This window comes from Labrus mixtus, chromosome 11, assembly GCF_963584025.1.
Source record: "Labrus mixtus chromosome 11, fLabMix1.1, whole genome shotgun sequence".
Lineage (NCBI taxonomy): Eukaryota > Metazoa > Chordata > Actinopteri > Labriformes > Labridae > Labrus > Labrus mixtus.
Genome location: NC_083622.1, coordinates 8,566,877 through 8,582,755, shown reverse-complemented (window position 1 = coordinate 8,582,755; position 15,879 = coordinate 8,566,877). Strand labels below are relative to the sequence as shown.

The following is a 15,879-nucleotide window of genomic DNA, read 5'->3' as shown; positions in this document are numbered from 1 at the left end:
GTTTTTTTAAAAAGCTGTACAAACAGTCTGCTAATAGCTCAGCATTAAGTCATATTTCTCACATTGTTTGTATTTACTTTCAATAAAATAATTTATAGAAAATCAGGATTTAGATGTAAGACTTAAAAATACAAATTTAAAAGGATGAAAGTCCTTTAGCTGTTTAGTTGGCTAGTTACAAGCTAACTAGTAGCCTAGTTTACCAGCATGTTTTTGCCAGTGTTTGCTAATTGCCGTTTAATCTGGTCAGCAGCTGTTGTACATACACACACATTAAAAAAAAAACAGTGAGCATAAATGAACATGTTTACAGCCTGGTTCAAAACAAAACCTCAAATTCACGATTTAAACAACATTTAAACATTTGCACAATGTCTTACGTACAAAAATACTGTACATGGCAATGTTTTGGTCCCGAAAAATGGGCAGTTCATTGCACACAAGACACTGTGCATTACTTTCCTTTGCACCTGTTTTATGAATTAGACGTAAAATACAAACAAACAACAAAAAAGCATACAGTTTTTTAACCATTTAAAACCTCTAAAATCATCCAGGTGGTAAAAAGTCACTTATTTGTCATTCTGCGTCTAGTTAGCACATTTAATTGGTGAGATTATGATTGTTAGATGAAAGCCCAATAACTCAATTTAGACTTTAATTTTACATTTAATGACGCTCCAAAATCACTTTTAAGAATGCAGATTTTATATTATAAAGTATATAAAAACTATAAAGCCTCATGATCTGACTCAACATGTTCTATAAGTACCGGCTCTCTCAGTTAGTAAAATGAAAGCAGCTTGTCATGAAGAAAAAGGATCAAATAAAATGTCTGCTAGATATTTATTGCTTGTGTATCTGTAAAACTCTCCGGAGTAGCAGCTAAACGTGAAGGGAGACTAAAAGAGAAAAGAGAATAGTTCTTAGTGTTGGCACAGCAATCAGTTCAGATTTCCTTGCAGTGGTGTGGGTCAGATCTAGGATAACCCCTGGAAAGGGAACCTTACCATTGCATTAAACACTTGACTGAGAGACGGACATATCGGAAGCCAGCAGTGGTCACGCTGGTGCCATCTTGGATCCTGGCAGGGTTCCATTACCAGGCAGGTGAGGTGGATGTGAAGTGAAGCAGGGTGTCACTCCTGCTGAACAACCCCCCCCCCCCCCCCCCCCCCTTCACAAACCAAGAAACACAGTTCAAGTGCAGGTGTGCACCCATCTGACACTGAGACACACACTGACAAACAAAGTGCCAATCAAGAGACCTTCTTTTTTCACCGTTATTCCTGAGAAGTTGACTTTCTGGTTCGGCTTAAAGAAATGTCAGCAGCGCCGCCTCGATCTGCTCCGTTTCAAATACGCGCAGAGGCTACAGGTCTGGGGCCCCCTACTGGTCTGGGGTCCCAAGCATCTGCCTGCCAAGCAGCACCTCTGCATGGTCTCATGGTTACCCGAGGCTTCTAGCTGCCGCCGTCCCAGAGTCAAAGATCAGCGTACAAAGAAAACCAGACCACGACGTCAAACAACAAAAGCTTTTTATTATCACTTGTCTCAGTCCACATTTGCAGGCATAGTTTTTATTTTTTCAGGCAGAACAACACGGTGTGAGTTCTACAGTCAATCAGAGCAATAAAACCAACGATACTGTGTACAAAAATACAAGCTCACTGTACAAACGCCGCACAGTACAAAGCAAAGACACAGAGACTCGTCAGACCTCAGTCTGCACGGGGGGGTGGCACTTTTTAAAAGACTGAAAAACAGACGAGCCCCCCAAAATTATTCTCTGAAAAGAGCACGGGTACACTTTTGTTCAAAACGACACGTTGTGTAGGTGTGTATCAGGTGTGTGTCAGGTGTGTGTCAGGTGTGTGTAGGTGTGTATCAGGTGTGTGTCAGGTGTGTGTCAGGTGTGTGTAGGTGTGTATCAGGTGTGTGTCAGGTGTGTGTAGGTGTGTATCAGGTGTGTGTCAGGTGTGTGTCAGGTGTGTGTAGGTGTGTATCAGGTGTGTGTAGGTGTGTGTCAGGTGTGTATCAGGTGTGTGTAGGTGTGTATCAGGTGTGTGTAGGTGTGTATCAGGTGTGTGTCAGGTGTGTGTAGGTGTGTATCAGGTGTGTGTAGGTGTGTGTCAGGTGTGTGTAGGTGTGTGTCAGGTGTGTATCAGGTGTGTGTCAGGTGTGTGTAGGTGTGTATCAGGTGTGTGTAGGTGTGTATCAGGTGTGTGTCAGGTGTGTGTCAGGTGTGTATCAGGTGTGTGTAGGTGTGTGTCAGGTGTGTGTAGGTGTGTATCAGGTGTGTGTAGGTGTGTGTCAGGTGTGTGTAGGTGTGTGTCAGGTGTGTGTCAGGTGTGTGTAGGTGTGTATCAGGTGTGTGTAGGTGTGTGTAGGTGTGTATCAGGTGTGTGTAGGTGTGTGTAGGTGTGTATCAGGTGTGTGTCAGGTGTGTATCAGGTGTGTGTAGGTGTGTATCAGGTGTGTATCAGGTGTGTGTAGGTGTGTGTAGGTGTGTATCAGGTGTGTGTAGGTGTGTGTAGGTGTGTATCAGGTGTGTGTATCAGGTGTGTGTCAGGTGTGTGTATCAGGTGTGTGTATCAGGTGTGTGTATCAGGTGTGTGTAGGTGTGTATCAGGTGTGTGTCAGGTGTGTGTAGGTGTGTGTAGGTGTGTGTCAGGTGTGTGTAGGTGTGTGTAGGTGTGTATCAGGTGTGTGTAGGTGTGTGTAGGTGTGTATCAGGTGTGTGTATCAGGTGTGTGTAGGTGTGTGTAGGTGTGTGTCAGGTGTGTGTAGGTGTGTGTAGGTGTGTATCAGGTGTGTGTAGGTGTGTGTAGGTGTGTATCAGGTGTGTGTATCAGGTGTGTGTCAGGTGTGTGTATCAGGTGTGTGTATCAGGTGTGTATCAGGTGTGTGTAGGTGTGTGTCAGGTGTGTGTAGGTGTGTGTCAGGTGTGTGTAGGTGTGTGTCAGGTGTGTGTAGGTGTGTATCAGGTGTGTGTAGGTGTGTGTCAGGTGTGTGTAGGTGTGTATTTGTGTCCTGTGTTTATCTTGTGTTGACACTGAACGAGATAAATACTCTTAGAATGTAGAAGTGTGTTGAAATGTACCGAGTCACCACAGTGACCTTTAAGAATAAAGCTCTCTTTTATTCATGTATATCAGTTTATAATCGCACTACATAAATATTTTCTATATAAATATGATTTATCTGAATCAGCAGACCCGTGTATGAAGGAGGCAGTTTAAAGAAAAATCAAATATTAGAAGGAGTCACAGACGGCATGTGCAGACGTGATTGGCTGTGAAATGCCTCAGAAGACTGTAATTATAGGATGGGATTGATTTTCAGTATTGATTCTTTAAATCAAGCTTGTGCAATATGCCAATAGTCATTTTGTATTTAGGCTTTAATTGTTTAATGTACGCTGGTATGTGCAGCAGGCTGTAAACACTCAACAAAAGACATCAGAGCAAATCAATGACCGCAGGAGGTCAGACTGCTTCCTCATGAATATCCAACTGTACAGCCATCGGGCGGACACGAATGAACACTACACTCTTTTTTAATTTTTTTTGTTGCTTTTTATTTTTTTTTCAAACTCTAAAAAAGTACCTGAGTACCTTTAAATACACGCAGGATCCAATCAAAATGCAGCCGTCTCCTAGATAAAGTGTGATATGGTTAAACCGAGCAGCACTCTAGATTTAGATTCAAGAAAAAAAAAACGATTTCCACAAGTGTCAAAACAGATCGCGGTCACTCATGCAACACAAAGTGTGCACACAGTTGGTAAAACTGTCCGGAAAAATCTCTCGTGCGACGTCGAAACAGAGAGTGTCATGCATTATTTATTTATTTTTTTTACAAGGATCAATAATCGCTCTTAATCTTTTTCAGTGACGGAGCAGCAGCACATCAGATCAAAACATGACATCGCAGGATGACTCGCAGGAACCGTCGTAAAAGAAAGCAAAAGCGATCCTGTTGTCTTCTTCTTTTTTTTTTTTTTTTTTTTTTTTTTTTTAACTCCGAGACTTGAAGCCATTCTCGAGTGAAGCGCTGACGAAACGTCGAGCAAAAGAAACTTCACTTCTTTCTAAATGCTCGGAAAAGATCATCTGCAAAAAAACAAAAAAACAAAAAAAAAACTCCAGATATGTCAGCTTCAACAGCAGCGTCCTCGTTCAGCGTCCATCATGCATCAGGGGTATGCAAATGCAAAAAAAAAAAAACTGTTAAAAAACATCAATAGCAGCAAAAATATGAATAAATAAATAAATACATCTTTTCACAAAACACATTCTTCTGTGGGGGTTTTCATCCACATGGCACGGATCACAACAGCAGAAATAAAAACAGACTTTTATAAAAACCGTACCCCCGAAATAGCTCCAGTATTTTTGGAGCTAGACTACACTACATACTGAAGCGTCACACCTCAGTCTGGATTAATTGAGGCCTTCTTCGGTGACGTCTCTTTGCTGCAGGAAATACTCGCTGCACCTACATCTTGCTACTGTACGCTCACGCTGGGTTTATACCAAACAGGCATCAAAGACCCCCCCCTCCCCCCTCCCACCTCCTTCACAAACAGGCCGAGTGATGATCAACGTGTGTCCGCTGATCTGCAGGTGTTTGAATAGAACCGACTCTAAAAGGTCTGGGACTGTGAACGGTCAGTCTTTGCTCTCGGTGCGTGTTCGCCTGACGATGGAGGAGAAGCAGCTCCGGCCCTGCGGCGCTCCCATCAACATGGCCGCCTGGTTCTTGTGGACGATCTCGATCTGGAGGTAGGGGAGAATCAAAGAGGGAAGATTTCAGCACATGTTACATGTCACAGACAGTCGCATAAGGGGAGCGAGATAGCAAAGTGTGGAGGTAGTTCAGAGTCACAAAAAGCATGTACAGATGGAGCCACCTTAAGTTTCCCGTGTTTCTGTGGTAGTGCCGTGACCGGTCCGTGCTAGGACCTGGCAGAGTCCGTGACTGTAATGAGATCCCTGGACTTGTAACGCCCCTAAACCTCACTTGTGGAAACTAGTTGCAATTATTAATCTGCCCACCAGGAGGAGCAGTGATTATGGATTATGTGATTATTATCAGAAACAAAATAAGCTTGATTCCATTGATTCCTATTTGAGTGTCCCTGATTCTATCCACATTCCTGTCACTGGTGTGGACGTGGATGAGCATCGAGGAAGGAAGAGGAAGTGCTGCAGCTTGACAAACAAAATGTCCTCCAGGTGGACGGTCCGAACCTGTGGCTCCTTTCCCACTTCATACCCCCCCCTCTCTCTCCCGATTTCCTGCTCTATCCTCTGTCCTGTCTAAATAAAAAAAAAAGGCCAAAAGCCACAAAATAAACGACCTCCAAGACCTGAAAGGGTCCTGGGTCCATATGTGTTCTTGTTAAACTGGGTCTGTTAGATTATGAGGGTTCTTTAAGGGTCTTTAATGTCTCTGGTAACAAATGGCTACATACATTATGTTGGTCTTAATGGGTATAACATCAGACTAAATCCCGTATCTGAACCGTTTCCGTTAAAGGCCGAGCTTGTAGATGAATGAAGAAGCAAATATAAACCATCAAGGGTCGTCTTATTATGCACATCGTTCATTTGACTGTTGCATTAAAGAGTCGCAGTAATGGGGAGAGGAAATGTTGCCATATGCATTAAAAAGGGGACAAGGGTCTCTTCAAAGGGAAGCTGCCATTTCTTGAACTTGCACTCTGACTCGGCGGCAATTACCAGCTTTTGAAGGCTTTCTGCGATCGTTAGACCTGATTGATCTGTACGTTTCTGATTCACACGAAAAAATATTATAACCTTTTAGGAGGAAGATATGAGGGAGTACTTGAAAAACATCGGGAGCTCTGTTTAAAAGATGCCACAATAAAAATCCAATCAGTTCTCACTGATTGGATGAGTGTGAGTGACCTTACTAATTATATGATCAGACATTAAGGAAACATGCTATGTTGAAGTGCTGGCTTCTCTGACAACAATGCAGCAGCCAGTATGTCCTCCTTCTAACTTTAGATTCTGGTCCTGAATGCTCTGGATTTGTTTGGACCAGAGAAGGTAGGCCGTTTTGGACGCCCCTCGGTTTGCCAGATATGAGAGCAGTTATCAGGTCAAACCAACAGGTGTTGCAACGATGGAAGCGGGCAAGAGAAGTGGTTCAGATAGAAGTGATTGTACCCGACCTAAAAAGCCTCTGCATGTTTCTAATAAACTCAAACTAGGATCAATATTGGAGATGCTTTTGAAAAATGGAGAGAGGTTAGAACGCAGAAAGGTTTACAGACCGATGCAGAGCTGGATAAACACTGAAGCTTCAGGTAACCTGCGTTTAAATGCTTTGAATTTTTACGACCTTTAAAACGGTCTTAAAATCAAAGACAGATTGGAGTGTAGTGTAGTTTCTGTCCCTGTATCTCTCTTACAGATCATTGTTTGTGTTGTTTTGCAGCCTGATAATTCGCTTGCCGTCTCCTGCTCACACACGCTCTCCGTCGAGTGTTTTTCCCTCTGTCCATGATGTTCATTTCTCAAAATGAAGCTCCTCACTTTGTGTTGATTACGGCTGTGTTTAGCTTTAATTACAACACAGATGAAGTGCTGCTGAGATTTACATCTGGATCGCTTGAGAAAAGCTAAAAAAAAAAGAAAAAGAACAGAGCATGACCAAACGAGTACCCTGCAAGTGCTCTTGTGTCTGCAGGCACAACTCCACTGAGCAGAGTGAGGATCTGACAGGCCGTCATATCCAAGATGAGATATTCAAACTGTCCGTCAGAGCTGAATTTAAAATCAGACGACCTGCTAAATGATGATACAAAAACATCACAGTTGTTGGGATGTTAACCCACTAAATATTAACAACAACAGATATGCAAATGAAGCTCAGTTCCTCTGCATGCATAACATATTTAACACCATCAATCCATTTGCATTTTAAAGCGACATATTTCACGTGTCACTGCCGCTTTGATAACTAGGTCTGAATCAACTGCTGCAAACTGAAATAGTACAGTTCATACCAGATAGTATCCTTGTCAAATGTTTGTTTTTATGTTCTAAATATGATGTTATCTCTCAATTTTCTTTGTTTGGTCACAAAGAGTCAATTAAATGGATTATTTTTCTTTACACTTTTCTGTAACAGGGGCTCTTATTGTACATAAATTCTAAACATCATAGAGAGCCGTCTCCCCCCGCCCCCTCCTCTCTAGAGTCGATGCTCACGCAGGTTACCATGTGGTGGACACTGAAGCTTCAGTGTTTATCCAGCTCTGCATCGGTCTGTAAACCTTTCTGTGTTCTTACCTCTCTCCATTTTTCAAAAGCATCTCCAATATTGATCCTAGTTTGAGCACGTTTCTGCTCGTGGAGCTTATTAGAAACATGCAGAGGCTTTTTAGGTCGGGTACAATCACTTCTATCTGAACCACTTCTCTTGAACGCTTCCATCGCTGCAACACCTGGCACTGCACTTTGATATCTCACAGATTGGTCCTTTGAACTACCACGAGTTGGAAATGACTTCAAGTGGCTTTTTTTCAGTTGTCACTTTGTCACTCTATCCCTGTTTGAAGTCTATCTGGTTTAAAATACCTGATAAAGTCACTCAGTGAACACATTTAATGACTTACAGTACAGGGAGTCTGCATCCAGGGTTCACCATCAATCTGCATCGGGAGAGATTTACTGGTTCTGTCGGGGACAAAAAACATCATATCTATAATAACATATTTTATGTTCAGATGTTGCACACAATAACTTGATGTTTGACTGACAGGATGGGAAACTTTCAAATACTTTTACATGTAAAGTCTTCAAGATAACAAAGTTGCATTGTATTGTTTTGTTCCTTGTTTAAGCCTCTGGGCGAAAAAGATTGTTGTGATTTGTTGGCTTGATCAAATAACACTCATCTAATTCAGCCAAATGTAAAATAAGAAAAACTAAAACACATTCAAAAAGTGAAAAGTCAGACCTGATGGTCACAGAGGAGCACTGAGCCAGACGTCTCCCAGCGCTCTTCAGCCCGGTGTAGATCTGACCCATCTCCATCGCTCCCTCCAGACCCACCACCTCCAGCAGCTGGTCGGACAGATCTGAAACACACAACAACACACCGTTAACAACACTACAAGTCAAGTAAACCTGCTTTTTAAGTATCAGTTTCTTCTCCATCCTTGTTGTTGATGAAGATGATCTTTGAAATCCTGCCCTTTCTTGATTTTGATTGGTCGACGAGGGGGAGAGGTGACATTTACAAGGACAGCAGTTTTCCAAAAGTTGAATTGTTTTCAACTGAGAGCGCGCTATGAGCACAATGACAAAAAATATTTGCTAGAAATTTCGCTTTGGACGAGAAATGAAAATGGTGAAGATGCTGAACTCTAATGGAAAATAATCTCTGACAGCGTGACAGTGCACACAGCACCTAAAGGCACTGATGGACCATTTCTATCACAGAGTTCATAGGGTTAATGTTCACAAGCTAGGAAATAAAAAAAGTACATTTGTGGCTGTATGAAGGCCAGAAACATGTTTAATTTATTTGAGATTTCAGTCATTTGTTGGGGCTGTTAAATATGTTAAAATGTTTAAGATAAATCAGTCAATAACGATCAACATGATGATTTTGCTCATCATTCCTCCACTTCTGAGGTGGCAGTAGCTCAGTCTGTAGGGACTTGGGTTGGGAACCTGAAGGTCGCTGGAGGTCCTGGTGCGGACCTGGGTGCTGGAGAGGTGCTAGATCACTTCCCAAGTACTGCTGAGGTGCACCAAACTCCCAACAGCTGAGGTGCGCTCCCCGGGTAGCAGCCCCACTCTGACATCTCTCCATTAATGCACGTCCACAGGTCCTGTTTGTGCATGTGTGTGAGAAGCAGTTCTCTCGGTAACAGAGTGTGGATTCATAAAGTATGCCAAATTTAAACACTGCTAATGTGAAAGCAGGAGACTCTCACAGCACGATGTGAGAGGTACGATGAGGGATGAAGGAGAAAGGGAGGAAGGTAAAACTACAATAAGAGAAACATGATGTTATCTTCCTTATTTCAGACTCTGCTTCTTCTTCTTCTTCTTCTAAACATTCAACAGTCCCAGTTACAAAGAGAAAAAGGCACCAAGAACAACAGGCTACAAACACAACAGCTATTAATTAGATTGCACCGGCAATGCAAAGCAATCTTGTGATAATATAATTATTAATTTCTTCTGTTTTGCAGTCATGAGCATTGATTTTGCCCCTGCTGGAAGCCCAGAGTCACGCAGGGCCCATCTGTTTCCGCGGCCTGCTCTGCCTCCGACTCTCCGTCGAATCGTCCCTCCACAAATTAAGAAGCTGCTGCCTCTCTGCTGGGCGCTCGAAAGACTCTAATTGAAACCAAGACCCATTTTTAGTCGCTCGGTGCGTGAGAGAGACAGAGTTAGCTCGCTGTCACTTTTATCTGAGCCGAGTCGGCTTCCTGGAGGAGTGTCGCAGGTAATGTTGCCTCCGTCCTGAGGTGTTGTTGTTGCTGACGAGCTGTGCTGTCCGGCTGTCACCATGGTGACAGACATGCGTCTGACCCTATCTGGTTGCCGGGCTGTGAGTGCGTCGAGTGTGTGTACATGCTCAGCAGGTTGACCTCCTGACACAGAGCTTTAAACCCCCACCCCCCTCCCCCCCATTCTGACTTCTCACGTTAGTGCAACCGGCTCACACTGGCTCTCCCTGACACCTATGATGGACGGCGTCACCATGGCGATAGGGATTCCTTGTTGCCTGGGGCTGCAAACATTTAGTATACCCAAGAGTCCTTGGACCAGACTCTCTGAGAGATTTACGATCACTTACAATCACGTTGGCATCATTTTTAAGACTTGGAAGCTCCTCCCACTGCTCGTGATTTTTACCTAACCTGACACAATATTTAATAAATATTCAAACACAATAAATTGCAGACACATGATTTCAATAAAGGCCTCAGGATATAAATGTACGACTGTTGTCAAATTTGCAGCCAGCCTCAAGTGGACACTCAAGGAACTGCGGCGTTTTTTCACTTCCACATTGGCTTTATTTTTGAACACTGGAGGTTGCTGCTTGGCAACATGTCAGCGCAGGTTGCAGGGGGCTAGAATGGGAGTCGTCCATCTTTATATACAGCCAATGGACTAAGCGCACAGGAGCTAAACGCAGAGTGACAGTAGTAAGAGTAAATCTACATATGGGAAAATCCCGCACACAACAGTGTGGCTCTAATCTCAGGAACGTCTGCCTGTCAGCGTGGAAGAAGAAACTTGGTCCTCGTCACTGTCTTGGCCGGCGGTTGCACTCTGACACATGAAGATCAGCAGGGTGAAAGAGTGATAACAAAAAAGAGGATGGTGGCAGGTCGAGGTGACAATCAGCTGAAAGTTAAACGAAAAGAGGGATGTCTGGAGGAGGTGGAGGCTGATTCTCCAACCAAAGCTTCATGGAGCTTGTCATGGAGCATCAGTCCCAAGCATCAACCACTCCACCCACGCATGGACTCCCCCCCCCCCCCCCCCATCACTCCCCTTCCCCCCCTCCCCTGCAAAAACCTCAGTCCCATTCTAAATAATTCACTCCACAGCCATTCCCTTCCACCTGAGGGGCTTGTCTCCTGGCGTCACCAGCGGGACGATTTAACAGCTCTCGAAAGGTCAGGAGGTTTTTTTTTTTTTTTTTTTTTATCCCCTAGCCTCCCTCCCCACCCTCTACACACACACCCACACCCCACAACAACAACAACACACACACACGCACACACACACACACACACACACACACACAGAATAATCCCTGTGAACAGTTTGATCTGTGCGTCATGCTCGGCGGTGCCCCCTCTGGGCTAATGCACTCCTGTGTTTACCTCTAAATACGTTGTTCTCTTGATCTGACAAGTTAGGCTGCTCACCTTGAGGGGCACCTTGCACAAGGGCATCCCCCCCCTACACACACACACACACACACACACACACACACACAACACACACATCAATAAGCAGACACACCGACACAGAGTGGCCTCCCCTCTCAAACTAAGTGCCTTCCCTGGTTCAGACGGTGTTTTTTTTTTCAATAACCACAATCTGAAAACGGATTGATTTTTATTCAGGGATTAATGGAGTGTTCATCGGAGCAAGGTTTGGCTTTAAATGGATCAACTATCTACCTCGCAGGCCGCCGTCCTCTGTGTCAACCTGTACCTTCATCATCATCACATCAGAAAAGTTATAATACTCCTGAGCATTATCTTACCCGATGTGTCGTCTCCCTCTTCGTGCTGCTTTGTAGCTTTAACTGCATTTTGATAGCTGCCTGTTCTATCTTTCTTATTCCTGTTTTTTGTATTTTTCTTATTTTGTATTCTCTGTTTGTCCTGACTGTTGATGTTTGTTCTGTTGTTGTCCTGACTTCCTAATAATTTCCATAATTCTATAGTCTCCTCAGAGTATCCCACAATGCATTGGGAAAAGCAGTTTACAACCAATGGTCACAATCCAAGCAATAAATACCAGCATGCATTGTGGTTTAAAGATTTACGAGCTGAAAGTGGTGTTTGACTCGACTGCTCTCAGACAGGAAGAGAGGAGTGACCAGCGTTAACGCAGAAACACGTAAAAAGTTGACATCTGGGCGGCTGTTTTCTGGCTATTTCTCTGCAGTGACCATTTCATTCTCAAAGTCGTCTCACCAAGCCGAAGTCCGACCGGGTCTCGTCTTAAAACCGCAGACGTTGTCGGGGTAGTTTTGGTGGTCAGAGTGTTGTATGACGCAGCAGTGACCTCCGTAGGCCCTTCAGGTCGTCTCTGCTCGTCAACACGTTTAGTTAGCGAACGTTAGCTCCAGCGCTAGCTTGGTTACGTATGCCATCGCACTAATCTCATGTAGACAAAAGTGACAGCGTCGCACGATGACGTCAAACGGAGGAGAAAGCGGCGCACAGCTTGACGTTATAAGAACATGGTCTACACATTAACACCTTAAACAAAGATTCTGAACATCTTTACCCTGGAAGGAGTTTTACAGAAGGTGCGTTTTCAGTACAAAAGAAGAAAAACCTAAATTTTCAAAAATACCCGCCTACATGTGTACTAGGCCTTAGTCTGCTCTGAGAGACGTTCAGCAGGCGCCTTGTTTGGCTGCTTCATCTTCTGTTTCCATCCAACACATGCACAATTCACTTTTCACACACCCACTCACCTACACTACTGACTCCTCCCACATCCAAACCTTTTCACTTTATGCAGTTTAATTTATCTTCTTGTAAATAAATCAGCTGAATTAAGTGTCTCTCCCTTTATTTCCAACGACCTTTGAGCCGGTCATGACAATACCTACTTACAACAACAATTGTAGCACACTGATTTTCTTTACCAATAAAAAGTAAACAACAGAAGCAGGAGAGTTGGGAATGTCGATGTGTTTGCACGTTTAATCTTCCTCCACCAACTTTTGCTTTTAAGTCGTTCGAGTGGCTCACAACGCCTCACCTGTAACCACAGAACAGTCGACTCATTCTGCTCAATTCATTCATATATTCCCATTGACGGGCTTCCTTTTGACGTAAATGGATTCAGGGGTTTGCCCAGCACCCCCCTCAGTCCGCTCTTATTAACTGAACCTGTCCACTGGAGCCTACACAGACCATTAATACACCAGTGACAGTGCCAAACAGTGACATGATTGCACCACTTCTTTGCAAACAAAACCTGCTAGCTATGATTCACCTTGTCGTCGGTGAAATATTCATGCACTTGGGGAAAGTTTGGTCTAAAGTTTAGTCTTTGATCTACCTGATAGGAGCAAGGACACCTACCCTGTCAGACCTGTTTAATGTACAGTAATATTGTCCATTAGGGTGCACCAAATGTGATCTGCAGTATACACAGGGCCTCAAAAGTGCTGTGGATGACTCACCATTTTCCCACAATGTGTTGAGTCTGCTAAACACAAACCACACAAGTTTCCATGTTAGGAGCCAGCGTCTGCGACTGTTCTATGGGCATCGACCATAGACTGAAAAAAAAGCATGGATGTCGCCTCAGTCTCAGTTTCTGAAGTGGCGTTTTGGAGCCCAACGATGGTGGTCGCCATGTTGGAAATGCTGTCTCAACCTTTTCAGTCCATCTAGCGACAGACAGAAAGGTGAAGCTGAGGCGGGACTTAAGCCTCCCTGACGATCGCCTACGACACACACCTGTCAGTCAGATCAGCCACGCCCCTAATTGTGCACAACTCATAGCCTTGATAAGATCAAAATGGATGAGTTATAAAATAATTAACCCCCTGTACAGTGTGCATGAATAAACAGTGAGCTATTCAGAGCTAAACCGTCTTTTGAACCACACTGTAAACATGTTTATTTCTGCGACTTCCGTGGCTTTTGCAGGAAGCCTCCAGTGGACAGTCGAGGAACTGCAGTTCTTTTGCACTTCTGTAAAAGCTTCACTTTTCAACAACGGAGGTTGCTGCTTTGCAAAGTGGCACTGATAATGTTAACAGGGTGATAAAAAAACATGTAATTTTAATGATTTTCACCATCGTGTTAGCATGAGATATACTGTAAGCAATTTAGCAGAAAACTAAAAAAAAATGGTAGAGGGTAATAATAGGGTGATCAGGATTTATCCTCTGGGAACACATATGTTCTAGGCCAAAGATGACATGTTTCATGATCTGATTTCAGACTTGATTGACCTTTAGGTTCGATTACTGCAGAGATTATGCCGACAAATAACAGTAAAACAGCCATAAATGTATTTAAAGTAATGGAAGGTGTTTACGATACCTTGGACAGCAAACATGAGCTCTTTGGGGTCCAACAATGGCGTCCTCTTGTCTTGGCTCTTTTTCCCCCCCTTGCGGTTTCCCCTCCGCTTCTTACTCTCGCCCCAGAGGTTGGAGCCGCCGTGCATGCTGGGAATGTTGAGGATGGCAATGCCTTCCAAAGAGATGCTGCTGAGGTCCAGAGTGACGCCATCACACTTTTAGAGAGGAGGAAGAGGAAGAAGACTGAATATGTCAAAACCGTTCTCTGAATCTTAACTTTGCTTTCTGAGTTAGCCTGAACCTTCCACTGATCCTCAATCTGAACCTCTGTTTGGTCTGAGTCTGAGTTTTGTCTCTTTATTTGAATCTGAGCCTATAACAGTCTTTCTGTCTGAACAAAGACTAGCTTGCCAGTCTGAGCCAGACCCGAAAATCTGTTTCTCTTCTTTGAGTTGAGCTTGAACCTGTCGATGTTTTATGTCCTGACAATAAAGTTTATTTTAAATCTCCCACAGCCAAATATGCTTTCGCTCTCGAAATGCTGTCTCAGCCTAACTTTCAGTCAACCTAACGACAGGCTTAGAGCTGGAGCCGAGGCGGGTTTTTAGCCTCTTGACAAACCGTTACACCGCGCCCACCTGTCAATCAGGTCAGCTACATGCCGTATTGTGAATAACTCTTATCCTTCATCAAATCAAAACAGTTGAGTCATCAAAACATTCACCCCCCGTACAGTGTGCGTCGATCGAGACATGAGCTAACCAGATGTATTTGTTTTTTTGAACCAGTCTGTAAACATGTTAATCTCTGCTGTAAAAACAGACTTTTTAGAATGGGTGTGTATGTGACTTCCTGTGCTTCCACAGCCAGCCTCCAGTGGACACTTGAGGAACTGCAGGAGTTTGCACTTCCACATTGGCTTCAATTTTCAACACCGGAGGTTGCCGCTTGGTCGCTCCAACCCTTGAATTGAGCCTAGCCACAAAAATCGTATAAAAACATCTAGTGTGTAACCAGCTTTGGCCAAAACCTCCTTTCCCCAGATTCCAAATCTTTGTCTCTATAATTCCTAAACCTGTATGAGTTTGAACATGTGTTTGTACGTCACTCCTTTGAGCCTAAATATTCCTCTTAGTGTGTGCATAATCCAACCTTTAATTCGTTTTCCTCAATCTGAGCCTTCTCCTTGTATGTTCAAACTACACAATTTTTTTTATTCTAACAACCTTAGCCTCTCTCTCTGTGCCTGTTTGAATAGTAATCCGTCCCGACCTTCTGATCCTTTGTTATAGATCTTAGCATGAACCTCTTTCTCCCTCTGAGGCTAAACCTGCTTTAGGAGCCACCATTACTGTCAGCTTGATCAGATTAAGGAGCTCTAAAGTCGTCTGCTGTGTGACCGGTGATACCCTCGAAGCCTGATACTCTAAATAAATGCTTCTTATACCAGTATGTATCTTTACACCTGCCCCCTCCGGCTCTGTGGGTACTTAACCAGCTCTAATTAATGAAGACCTCTGCACCGTGTCGATCGCTTTGAGAAGGGGGAAGATGAACTGTACGGACGCCATCTTCATTATCACTCAATATCACACACAGCAGGGTCATGTAGGGCTAATTACCTGTGTGTTGAACTGAGGTGCAGTGAGAAACGGGCGGGGAGGTGCGCGGATAGCCTTCACACATCAACACTTTGTCTGGGTGGAGTGGAAACCAGTACAAATTTGAGCTATTAATGGATCGAGGGTTGACCAGAATGCTTTTATGTGACACAGTTATTCTTACAAATTTGTATTTGAAGATGGTGAAATGAGGTTTTCAGATTGTAAAAGCCAGCATGGGATCTCAATATAAGAGGTCATAAAAGAAGAGAAATCTTCCCTTTGCTTTTGTTTCTTCTCTACACGGCTCGAAAAAGCTCAAAAAAACATGTGGTTAGATTTTTACCTCCACCTCCAGAAAGTCGTGGAGCTTCTTACACGTGGCTGAGAAGGTCTCCGAAGTGCCGAACTCAAAGTACCACAGCTTATTCTTTGTTCTGAAAGAAAAAAGACAACAGGAACTGCAAAGGGACCGAGA

At 43.7% G+C, this 15,879-nt stretch overlaps 1 protein-coding gene and 1 long non-coding RNA gene across 3 annotated transcripts in view; one reads left to right on the top strand and one right to left on the bottom strand.

The window, feature by feature from the left end:
• The first annotated feature begins 1,732 nt into the window (after nucleotides 1-1,732).
• Nucleotides 1,733-3,144, top strand: LOC132983495 (uncharacterized). Its single transcript, XR_009674847.1, has 3 exons — nucleotides 1,733-1,837; nucleotides 2,433-2,464; nucleotides 3,019-3,144. It is a non-coding gene; the product is annotated as an uncharacterized LOC132983495 (long non-coding RNA).
• Nucleotides 3,145-3,555: 411 nt separating this feature from the next.
• dgkb (diacylglycerol kinase, beta) overlaps nucleotides 3,556-15,879 on the bottom strand; it is a 72,502-nt gene continuing 60,178 nt past the window's right edge. For both annotated transcript variants that reach the window (XM_061049816.1, XM_061049817.1), the window contains 6 exons: nucleotides 15,748-15,838; nucleotides 13,820-14,015; nucleotides 7,999-8,119; nucleotides 7,655-7,715; nucleotides 4,557-4,781; nucleotides 3,556-4,526 (listed from right to left, as the gene is read on the bottom strand). In XM_061049816.1, coding sequence (XP_060905799.1) covers nucleotides 4,674-4,781; nucleotides 7,655-7,715; nucleotides 7,999-8,119; nucleotides 13,820-14,015; nucleotides 15,748-15,838 — 577 coding nt within the window. In that variant the 3' untranslated portion in view covers nucleotides 3,556-4,526; nucleotides 4,557-4,673. The remainder of the gene's footprint in view (nucleotides 4,527-4,556; nucleotides 4,782-7,654; nucleotides 7,716-7,998; nucleotides 8,120-13,819; nucleotides 14,016-15,747; nucleotides 15,839-15,879) is intronic.